The sequence below is a fragment of the Schistocerca nitens genome, chromosome 3, assembly GCF_023898315.1.
Source record: "Schistocerca nitens isolate TAMUIC-IGC-003100 chromosome 3, iqSchNite1.1, whole genome shotgun sequence".
In the NCBI taxonomy this organism is placed as follows: domain Eukaryota; kingdom Metazoa; phylum Arthropoda; class Insecta; order Orthoptera; family Acrididae; genus Schistocerca; species Schistocerca nitens.
The window spans coordinates 724,123,279-724,136,172 of NC_064616.1; the positions used below are offsets into that span (position 1 = coordinate 724,123,279).

General features: G+C 37.6%; 1 protein-coding gene across 1 annotated transcript in view; it reads right to left on the minus strand.

Annotated features, from left to right (window-relative positions):
• The window catches only part of LOC126248694 (1,4-alpha-glucan-branching enzyme), an 86,818-nt gene that overhangs the window by 24,348 nt on the left and 49,576 nt on the right, over window positions 1-12,894 (minus strand). Inside the window, exons 10-12 of the mRNA XM_049949975.1 lie at window positions 10,708-10,917; window positions 5,107-5,278; window positions 4,819-5,003 (exon numbers count right to left, since the gene is read on the minus strand). Of these exons, the coding sequence (XP_049805932.1) occupies window positions 4,819-5,003; window positions 5,107-5,278; window positions 10,708-10,917 (567 nt within the window). The remainder of the gene's footprint in view (window positions 1-4,818; window positions 5,004-5,106; window positions 5,279-10,707; window positions 10,918-12,894) is intronic.

The following is a 12,894-nucleotide window of genomic DNA, read 5'->3' on the forward strand; positions in this document are numbered from 1 at the left end:
ATATCACGGTTCCCACTCTGTGTCATTGAACAGTACGTGGCTTTTTTTCTTCGAGGGAAGGTTACTTTAATTTTATATTGGCACAAAAGGTGCATCTGCGTGTAGTCACAACAGCAGTGTTCACACAAATGACGACACACCACATCAACTTTATAGTCCGTCTTCTCCGCCCACAGAAACCGCTAAAATGTTATAAGAATAAGTGGGATAAGAGTCAATCCAGCACACCTCACTGCAAGAAATTGCAAACATTCCGGCGATGTGGGAAACAGAAGCTGAAACAGGGACTGTCCCGTTTTCTTTACGAGATGAATTCCAGCCAATAGGTGTGCTTTCACTGTTCACTGACAACAGAGAAACGGGCAACAATGAAATTAATTTATTCTGCATTGTTGTTCTTTCACAGCACAGTTATGTAGAGTAATCTGAGTTTCTCCATGTTTAAAGGAAGAATCTTTGTGCTTATGTGCCGTGTTTAAAGTAAAAAGTTTTGTGCTCATATGCGATGTAATACAACTAGGACTTACTTTCTTTCTTTTTACATTTTTTTTCTTTTGTTTTGACTGTTGGTTGAGAATTTTGTAAGTGCCTTAACATAAATAGCAGTGAGAAAAGCAAACAAGCAAAATTAAGTGAGGCAGCATTTCGGAAATTATCGAAGGAAAGGTGAGAACGAGAAGCCAATGTCCTAAATACGCTGGGCACAGTAGATAAATTTTTTGCAAAAAATGTTACTGGTTCAACTTCGAGTTCAAGTGGTACGGATGATATTTTTGGCACTGCAGCTGTCGTAAGAGAAGTTAATACAGACGAAACAAAAGTTAAAAATGAAGAAAAGCAAACTGTTCCCGATTTCGAGTTTCATGAAAAACTAAGTGTCGAGTCAGACATTACAAAAAGAAATAACCTCATTAGTAATGATCCTGCAGAATGGTGTGTCAATTAATCAACGATCGACATTCTCTTACAGTGTGGCATTAATCAAAATTTTAACAGTGATTTTTCTAATTCAAGAAGATCAATAGGTGATAAAACCAGATATTTGAACAAAAATTTATCTTACCGTAAACTTTTAAATGGTGAATAAACTTTGCACGATTTTCTAGTATACTCCTGCAACACTGGTGCTGTTTTTTGTGCACCATGTAAATTGTTCGTAGATAAGGCCGTGATTGCTACTAATGGTATTGCAGATTGGAAAAGTATTTCTAATATTTTATCTCATCATAAAAATTTACTTGAACATAAAAATTCTGAGTTATCACTCTTAACAAGAAAAAAAGTCACTACGAACAATAGATAAGCATTTCAAGTCGTGTTGAGACAGAAAAAATGTACTGGAGCAGTGTGTTGAAAAGGATGTTTGCAGTAGCGAAGAAGCTAACAAGTCGTGGACTTTAACTATGTGGACACGTTGAAAGATTCCATTCATTACATAATAGTCAACTTATGATGTCTCTTGAACTTATAGCCGAGTTTGATCCTTCTCTCGCACAGCACATTGAACGATATGGAAAGCCAAGGCAGGGACATACAAGTTATCTTTCTTCAACAATCTGGGATGAAATAATAGAGCTTCTTTCTGAATGAATAAAAAGAATCATCATAAGTGAAATAAAACAGGCCAAATATTTCTCTATAATAGTAGATTATACTGTGGACATTTCACAAATTGATGAATTATCTTTCTATTGAGAACGAGAATGGTGAACCTGTTGAATGTTTCCTTCTGTTTTTACCAAACCTGGGACACAAGTCCGAAAACTTGGCTGAGGCCATAATAAAAGTCTTGTCTATAAATTCGATTGATATTACTGACTGTAGAGGCCAGTCATATGACAACGCAAGCAATATGTCAAGAACCTACACTGGTTTGCAGGCACGCATTGCAGAACGAAACCTGAAAGCGCATTATGTGCCTTGTGCAACGCATTCGCTGAAATTAGTCGGCACTAGAGCTGTTGTTGGAAAGCATGTTCATTTTTCAATGAAAAATTTCTCACAGTACTCGACAACTTGTACCCCAAATTGGTGAGGAGGAAGGAAAGCAATAGAACACTGTTGGACTCCTTCACAGTTTTCAGTAACCTGAAGAACAGTTCACCCGGGGATACTGCTGAACATGCAGCAAAACTCCAAGAGACATATGGCACAGATTTAGAGCCTTCCTTCCCTAGTGAATGTGTACGGTTCGTGGAACTTTTGAAATCTTCTGGGATTAGTGATATACCAGTTGAAGTGTGTAAATTTTTACAAAAAGAGGTTACAGTCCGTATTTCCAAATATTGACATCGATCTTAGAATATTTCCATGTATGGCACTTACAAATTTTTCAGCAGAATGCTCGTTTTTGGCTCTTAAAAAGACTGAAATCGTACCTACATTCTATGATGTCCAAGGAGAGATTGAATGCCTTGTCCATTCTTCACATCGAAGCCAACCTCCTAATTGATAACCTTCTGAACTGTGAAGGTATGATCAAAGAGTTTTCTGCCGTCAAAGCCAGACACAAACTTTGCTGACTGGTGAGTCTGTTTATTTAGTCATATTAGTTTTAAAAATTTAAGATTATAATGTGATTTTCATTATAACTTAGAGCACATTCATTGGATTTACAAACTATGTATTACCTGCTTATTTTACAATTGTTGATGGCGGAACATGGAACTAAACCTCGTTTCCATGCAGACGTGACCGAAGGCGGCCAATAATACTAAACAATACCCGAATGACCCAGGCCACTTGGCGCTGTACAGTCAAGTCATACTGATACTGTAGTATATTACAACATGCGTATTCTTGGCGTCCGCTGAAATGTATAGTTATCAGGGAAATATATGTTATCGGAGTGTACGCTCAGATGAAAAAGTGTTAATAAATAACGTAATTCAGTTCTGTCGATCAGTACGTGAAAGTTTTGCTAATACTGTTAGAAAGAGCTATGGTAAGAGCAGTAGCTGCAGTACAAAACAGTTCAGCCCTTACACGGATTAAAGGTATTGTGTACAGTTATTATGCAGCATCTAGTTACACAGACCCTAATGCTTTTCATGTTAACTATTAGATTATAAAACAAATTTGATTTTTCCACACTAATCTGGAAAATTATGTAATAACAAAACAGTTATTATGCAGCATCTAGTTACACAGACCCTAATGCTTTTTATGTTAACTATTAGATTATAAAACAAATTTGATTTTTCCACACTAATCTGGAAAATTATGTAATAACAAATCCAGTTCAGTGTTTGTTCATCTGTATTTAGTTATTAGTTTGTGCACTGAAATCTCTATTTCATTTTCATTTCTTTCGGTTTCCTATAGATTCATGTATTAATACTGAACATTATTATTATTTATTTATTTATTTTGCACGAAGGGAAGGGGGCACGCGCGCGCGCATATAATATGGTGTGCCTAGGGGTGCAAAATTTTTAAATCCACCACTGCTCAAGCATTAGATCAGTTGGTACATTGTGATTTCCTGATCACCATGGTGTTATATAAAACTTCATGCAATGCATGTACACTAGATTGTTTTCCCATGATGAATGACTATTATTCAGTACCATTATTTCCAGAGTCTACTTCAGACACATGAGGTACAATGCAAAACTATTAAGGTCATCGTAAAAAAAGAAACTGAATGAGGGCAGTGGTGTAGTCATTAAGACATTGAACTCATTTGGGGAAAGTGGCATTCACACCTCCATATGGCAATTCAGATCTAGTTTACTGTGGTTTGGCTAAACCACTGAAGTGACTATTGGGATAGTTCCTCTGAGAAGGGTAAGTCTAACTGCCTACAATATTCTTGCCAAATCTGAGCCTGTGTTCCATCTCTAACAATCTCTTCATCAACAGGACACAAAACCAAATTTTTTCCCCCCCTACACAAGTGCCCACCTTCACACTAGAAATATTTGGGGGAAATCTCATTATCCAATAGCACTCTGACCTGGACCATCAGTGGGAAAATGCAATGAAATAATTCAGAATGCTGCTCCAACACAATTACAGAACTTTTAAAAAAAGTTAACACCACTACAGGGGCAATAACTACCTTCAATCAAAATATGCTTTGGAACACAATCCTCAGTATGTGCATTACAGCTTAGCTTATACCGCTAGTATCTTCTTACATCAGTGTCCGAGCTCTTTAATGATTTGTTTGTCACTTATCACCCTCCAACTATGTGTTGCACCAATTTCTTACCTCTACCGACTAAATTTTTATATCTTATCATTAAACGCTAATTTCAAAACATGTCAAGTAACTTATTTCTCATGACAAGTTTTGATTAACTCATGTTCATCAGGCCAAAATGTGAAGAGAAAGCAGCACAGGCAGCATCTTTACATTTTGCACAGCTGGCTGCTTAATTCCAAGTACTACTTCACCAATGCTGCAACCTCATAACATTTTGGTCTGAAGAGGGCTTAATTAAAACCAGTTACCAGAAATAAATAAATTAAAAAAAAACCTTTGACTGTTTGAAGATCAGTTTTTCATGATTAGTAACCAAAAGATCCATGTACGCTGTAGTCTAAAATTATTGCTATCATTAAATAATCTACTTGTAACATGATTTTAAATATTGAAAAGGAAACAGAAAGGGATACTTTATGAAAAAAATGAATGAGTTATCTATATACGGACAGCAGTCTCATGTTGACATGCACATAATATTAGGTTTTCAAAACTGTAACAATATGAAACACTTTATGTGAAAATATTTGTGTGCACTATGTTATAAGGCTGCATACAGAGTGTGCTTAGCAAATAAGAGCCTGAGACAAACACGTAAATAAACTCACATAATCTTTGTGTAGCCACCCAAACCTTTCTTCAGCTGCATTCATTGCTACATCAAAATTGTTCAGGAATTTGTACTTAAGAAGCTCATCATCAACGAGATGCCACTGCCGGCGTGCATAATGGTAAGAGTCATTATTCCCAGCACGAGGGAAGTCCAACCATTCAGGGTGTCCGAACTCGTTACCTTGAAAGTGTAAACAAATAAATTAACACAAACAAACCATTAATGATTATTTAAGGGCTTCAATAAGAATGGCACTATAGCAGTTAAAATGGTAACAACAAACCAATAAAATTCAAATAAGCTTCTCCACCAAGACCATGTGTTATTAGCCTGATCATTTTGTGCAAGGCTAGTCCTCTGTCAACGACAGGTGTGGGCTCCGAAAGTACTGACATGTGTGTATACATTTCTTTGTCCATTAGCCAAAATGCAAGTGTTTTATCGCCTACAAGGGCCTGAAAAGGAGAAACAATTTTATGCAGAGTTACACATTGGTGTATAAACATATGTTAATATGTAAGATAAACCGACGACAGAATATTCTGTACAAAATATTGGTATCTTCAGGTACTGTTGAAAGCATCGGTGCATAGCACAGTCATTAGTTAACCATAAATATCAGGAGGTAGTAAAAAGTTGATTAGTAGTGAAGTACACATTAATTTAGAAATACTCGATTATCAGATCAATACAGGGTGTTACTGAGCACGAATACAAACTGTTTCTGAATTTTCCAGAACATTCTAGAATTTACAGTGGCAAGTTATATTATTTAATAGTGATGGGCTATGAAAAATGGACTTTGACACCACACACTTAGGAACAGCCCCCTGTGCCAAGACCATTTTCTCTTAATCACAGGTCTCCTGCCTTAATAGAAAAGTAATAGCACCTTGTTTTCTTTTCAACTTAATCCATGGATGAGTCAGCAACCCACTGCACTCTGCTCTCATCATTAGTTTTTATCTGATGCTACCAGCCCATCACCAGCTGTCTTCTCCTTGATTCTGTTCACTGTATCATCAATACAGTGAGTCCACTCTTAGAACCAGTCAACCTCTACTTAATAGCCATCTTATTCACTTCTGTATGCAAACATTGCAGAAGCATGACAAAAATCAGAGACGGGTAAAATTCATGTACCCAAAATCAGCACTCTATGGACTCCAGTGTACAGTGATGAGAGCCCTCATACACTGAGGTGACAAGTTACGGAACAGCGATATACACATGTACAGATAGCAGCAGTATTGCGTACACAAAGTGTAAAAGGGCAGTGCATTACCAGAGCTATCATTTGTACTCAAATGATTCCATGTGAAAAGGTTTCTGGCATGATTATGGCCAGATGATGGGAATTAATAGACTTTGAATGTGGAATGATATTTCGAGCTAGCCACACGGGACATTACATGTTGGAAATTGTTAGGCAATTCCATATCCTGAGATCTGCAATGTCAAGAGTGTGATGAGAACACCAAATTTCATACATTACCTCTCATAAAGGACAACACAGTGGCTGAAGGCCTTCACTTAAAGACCAAGAGCAGTGATGTTTGTGTAGAGTTGTCAGTGCTAACAGACACTCAATAACCACAGAACTCAATGTGGAACATATGATTAACATATCCATTAGGAAAGTGCAGCAGAACTTGGCGTTAATGGGCTATGGTAGCAGACGACTAATGCAAGTGTCTTGCTAACAGCATGACATCGCCTGTAACGCCTCTCCTGGGCTCGTGACCATATTGGTTGGACCCTAGATGACTGAAAAAACTGTGGCCTGGTTCCAATTTCAGTTGGTAAGAGCTGATAGCAGGGTTCGAGTTTGGTGCAGACCCCAAAAAGCTATGGACTCAAGTTGTCAACAAGGCTGGCACCATAATGGTGTGGGCTCTGTTTACATGAAATGGACTGGGTCCTCTCGTTCAACCTTAACTGATTATTGACTGGAAATGATTATGTTCGGCTAATTGGAGACCATCTGTTCCAAAACAATTATGGAATTTTTATGGACAATGCGCCATATCACTGGGCCAGAATTCTTTGTGATTTGTTTGAAGAACATTCTGGACAATTTGAACAAATGATTAGGCCACCCAGATTCCCGGACATGAATCTCATTGAACATTTATGTGACATAATTGAGAAGTCAGTTTGTGCACAAAAACATGCAGTGGCAACACTTTCACAATTATGGATGGTTACAGAGGCAGCATGGCTCAATATTTCTGCAGGGGGACTTCCAACGACTTGCTGAGTCCATGCCATGTCAAGTTGCTGCACTACGCTGAGCAAAATGAGATCTGACACGATATTAGGAGGTATGCCATGACTCTTGTCATCTCAGTGTATGTTGTAAGCACTGAATCAAACAGGACCTTAACATCATCCTGTGGAATTAGTTTTTAAGATCTATCAGGATCTCAAGATCAGCTGTATTGATAACTAGAGCAGCAATGGAAGTCAAGTTGCTAACCACAGAAAACAAACATTATTTTCAATAAGTGGCACCTGAGATAAATGAACTGGCCATGACACAGCATTCACAAAGAAGTCCTCTCAAACATTCCTCATAGCCAATATACAACACTATTAAGATGAATACATGAGGCTATATTATTTTAATGAGGCAGTGGACCCCATTAGGACTATTTGCACTTCCTAGCAGCCATGACTGCTCATGACGATAATATTCCAATCATGACAGGTTCCCCCCCCCCCCCCCCCCCCCCCCCCCCCCCCCCCGAGTATGAAGCTGGATAACATACTTCAATAGGCCGAGTGCTCTTCAGTTGTGTTTCACACGTGTTTGTCCATCATGGAGTATTCTTCAGTGCTATTCCATGCACACTTGTCCAAATTCAAGTGAGACACATTATATGCATCAACCCTTTTCATTTGGAATTAGGGAAGATGCAAGCAAACTACATCACAACAGGTGCTGGGGAACTGTTGAGTGGAGGGAGGGAGGGAGGGAGGGAGGGAGGGAGGGAAGGAAGGGATGGAGGGAGGGAGGGAGACTCCTTTAGCAAGCAGTGCTCCAAAACTGTAGAGAACTGTCCCTCTTGTAGGTGAGTGTCAATCTTTCAGTGTTGACATTTTTTTAATCTCTTGCTGAGCATATGGCTTATTAGGTTCTCTCTGCTCAAGTCTTACATGCAACATTATACTGGCACTGGAGGCCACATGCACTACAGTTTCACAATACCTAAAATCAGAATTACGAAGTTCACTAACTTGCCCTGTCCAAAACAGTATCCTTGGTTTCAATTGGGCAAAATGATCAGGTCTGCAAGTAATAGACAACAGCCACTCCACAACCCGGCTTGAAATAATATTCAAGCTACTTCTATGAAAGACCAGTTTTTTAAAGGGAAGCAAATCATCACAGTAGAATGTAAGCAGGTCTAAGCATTACTAATTATTTTCAGCGTTTGTCCTCCCAAATTGTCAACAACAGTAGGCAAGGAAACTATTGAGATTACCTGGATAGTGCTATTTCGCAGTTTCAGCTCTTGGTAGGAATTCCACAGTGGGGTACTTGACCAACAAGTGTGTGGAAATTATGCTCTACTTGTTTGCTACAACAGTAGCAATGTACTGTCGAAGTAGTGAAATATGAATGGGCTGGAAAGGCACTCTAGCTTCTAGAAATCTGTATGTGGCTTCCAGAAGCCTATTATTACACATCCTTCTCTCTCTCTACTTACTGTGATGTCATACAGCACTGAAAACTAATGAACTGTTCTGACCAGTAAAAGTCCCAAGTCATCTGTTTATACATACACATCATTTACAAAATTGATATCAGATATGTCATCTTAATCAAAAAAGGAGACAAAAAAAATGTATTCATATACAAAGCAATATTACCTCATGAGGTCTAGGTTAACATGATGTGTTGTCAATATTGATAAGTAGTCTACAGTGCTTTACATCTTAAATTATTTTAAGAAAGTCTTTATGAGTTCTGATTAACTAACTTTTGGTGCTTTAGAGAAATGTACACAAGTTCTGATTCTTTAGTTTTTTTTAATGACTAGGACCTCATTGGATAATAGCCTTTCTCATTTATCTTTTTACTACTTCTAATGTATTCTATGTATGTAAAAATTATGCCAACTTGGGATACTTCTCATGTTATTCAATAATAAAACTGACAGCAGCATTGTAGTTGACATCAGAATGTTGATACCTGTATTAAACTGGATTACTTTAAAGGCAATCACAAACTTATTACTTGTCTCTACTCTTGTGCACTGTTATAGTGATGTGTTTCACCAGTTAGTGCTCACCTTGTAAACCACCTACACATCAGTCAAAAAGCAAAGCAGTGAAAGTAAAAACAAGAATGGCCTGTACTGAAGAAATTTATGTAACTATCAATTATGATTCTTCAGTCTTCTGCACACATCAATATCATACATTTTTTTATCCAAAGTTCCACTGTCAGTACTAGGGTCACTCACTCAGGAGTGACTAGGTAAGGTTTGTCTATTTATGAATGGTATTCCCCTTGGAGGCCCAAGAACTTTAATCAGTAGTGATGATGATGATGATTATTATTATTGTGATTGCTGTTGTATGGGACCTAACTGAGAGCTCGTCTGATAGCTCAGTTGGTAGAGTGTTAGGCCTTTCATCAACAGTGACAACAGACATCTTTATGACTTCACAACAAATTTCACTACTTGTGCATTCACACATTATTTTTTCAAAGTAATAGAATCACTCACTTCAAAATTTTGTAGTACACAAGTGATAAGGAAGTAAACTGATAGTCAAAAACTAGTTGTACATGTATCAATGAGTAAAGGTAACCCCAATTATGGAGTGATGAGGTAAGAAAATTAAGGGGGACATGTTAATTGTGTATGAGGAATAAGAATGTGGAGAAGAAATGTGTGTACATATGTACAGCTTTAACAAAAATATAGTATAGGTTTATAGTCGAGAAACAAATGAACAGAGTTCAGAGCAACTATTTTTCATTTCTACTTTGTAGTCCAATGGTAAATGATAACAGGTCGGTGAAATAGATTCTTTGCACAAAATGATGAAGGCATTGAATTAGTTGTCACAGGAGGAGGTATACACTTTATCATGTTTTAAAGTGCTCAAACAGCATTCTGAACAGAAAATCAGAAGTAGAAAAGTTGGAGTGGAAACCTGCAAAATCATCAATAAGCAAAACACAAAGTAGGTATTGGAAACAAACTTTTGAGGTATTAATTTGTTGATTTCAGACCTATTTTTCTACAGGAGATTTAGGCTCAGTGAATGACCAATTCACAGCAAATAGACCTATTACATTCACAATCATGAATGCAAAATAAATAATGGAGTGTAGTTTCGCATGTGCGCGCGTGTGTGTGTGTGTGTGTGGGGGGGGGGGGGGGGGGAGCAGGTAGAGTTGTGCGAGATTAATAGCTTAGTAAATAGTCATCTGCTTCTTTTATTTCTTTGCACCTACAAAACCTGAAATCACTCTACTCATTAGAATGTAAATCACAAAGCTATTTTAATCGAAGTATAACAGCTGAAATTTAACTCCTCAGTAATCGCTTAAAATTAATTTTATGATACAACATATGGTATTGAAAGTTCTGATAGATTCAAGATAATTTGGGAGCAAAAATAAAGCTGAAATATTTTATGCCCAAAATAAAGTAGGACTAAAACAAGTATGTTGACCTTTTGAAAAGAAACACACAGAGAAGGAACCTTACATTTTGATAGCTTCACTAAAAAACCTCATTTAACAAGCAAGTTGAGTGAATGTTTAGCAAGATTATACAAAACCATTACTTATTCTTCAGAAACAAGAAACAACAGTAATATTTTGAATACAGGATAAAGAACACAAGAAAACTTACGTTACCTGGTCATGAGATTCGGCATATGCTACAGCTTTTTCCATCCATCTTCTGTTGGTTAGGGTGTAGACAATTTTACCCATATTCCAGTCCTCATCCCTTATTTCCTTCAAAAGTTTTATCCACATATCGGGTATTGCCATTGCCAAACGGTAGTCAAATCCTAGACCACCTTCACTCACTGGCCGGCAACTTGCTGGCATGCCAGAAACATCCTGAACAATGACAAGAGAGTTTTAATTAAAGATAATGTATGCAAAAATTATGATGCAGACTGTGGGACATGTTTGGCTTCATTAAAAACTCATCATATACTTTGTGATTAATGTTGCAGAAATCACAAATAACGTATTGACAACACTAAAGAGTATGTTCTTTTTAAATGACAACACAATTGTTCATATACTAATTAATCACAAAGGAACTGTATCAATAGTTGTTCCAGCGTAACATCAGGTGCCAGCATATCGGCCAAGAACGTTAAAGCAGAGAGGGCTGCGAGATGGCGTCAGTCAATAGTATGCTGACTGATCCCTCTCTAGGATGACACTGAGACAGCAGCAGCATCTAGGCAAAGAGAATATAAGTGTCACACCCTTGACCGTGGCCCGAGTTTAAGTCTAGCCATTTACGAGGTCTACAGCAGTGACTTGTATTGGAATTGTATATACTGAAGGACACTGATTATTTGCCTTCGCCCATTGCTTGCGAAATCACAGTTGTAAAGTCTCAAAAGTTAAGTATTGTCATTTCTCTTACTGCAATAAAAAGTCATTAATACGAATTGCTTGACTTCTTGTCTAGCAATCCGAGAAGCAGATTCCGAACCCTATATTACACGAGTGAGCAGAGCATAACAGTTGTTGTATAATGAGACTTGAGGAACTAAACAACTTTGCATGTCCCAGATAATGAGGAGACTCATTACATAAATGATGGAAGACAAAGAGTCAAATGTTTCAACAAGTGATTATCACCAAGCTATTTAAGCAACTGTGGCTTTTCCAATTGGAATGATGAAATTCTCAACAGCAACAGCTTTTGAAAAGAACAATACAGTGATATGCTCATTTATGCTCCCACTGAAATATTTTGCAAAAATTCCTGTGACATACCAAATGTGAGCTGATGTCTGCAGGTACAACAGAGTTTCAGCCTTGTTATATGATGATTAGTTTACACTGCAATGATGATGACAATGGTAACTTCAAACTTTTCTTGAAGGTCAATACTTTGCTATCACTGCAAAAAATAATACCCCCAAATAATGACAGGTATGGTATCACTGCACTCTTCTTTTCAAGGACTGCTGAATGTTGTTACAAAGTGTTAGTTCCTGCAGACTAAAACAGTTCACCAGACTAGGGGTCAAACCCAGAACACTGACTTTCACTGGCAAAGCTTTTAAAACTGAGCTATCCAGGCATACAACACGATCTGGCATTACTTCACTCCTGATGGTGCTTCTCTCCTATTTGCAAAAGGCAAAGTTCCAGTCCAAGTCTCCGTCTGGCACATAATTTTAATCTGCCAGGGAGTTCCAAAACACTGCACATTGTTCACTTACACAGGAAAAAATTATTTTGATGTTCCTGCACATAAAAGTTATGAGCAATAACCATACAGCACACTGGCTACACACACAGTACACTGTTTTCAATTTTAAAACTAAAATCAAACAAAAATAGATTTTTCCCCACCTGCAAGGTGGCAGGACACTGACATGCATGTACACCACAAAAATTAAGTTTTAGAATCAGGAGACTCTCCATATAGTGAGAGAAAAAAGTTGGAGAAAATAAGATACTCAAGATTAGGCAGATACTTACCCAGCATCTTATACAAAAGGAGATGAGCATGAGAGTGAAAGCATAAGTCAAATGTCATCCAAAGACTTGATTTGAAAACCAGATAGTTACAAGTGGCAAAGAGAACTGTTGATAAATTGGGGTAAAGAAAGAAAAACTAGAAGCAGATCCATAAACAAAAAAACAGGGTAACCAGATAATATTGATATATGGAAAGAACAGGGAAGTAGGCATACTGTAGAAGCAGATAGAGGTAAGTATAAATTGAGGCTGGGTCAGAAACAGAAACCAAGCTCATGTTACAAAGATAGTTCTCCAAAGGTGGAGTTCAGAGGTACTGCATATTGGAGGCACATACCAAATTATGATGAAGCAAGCACCACA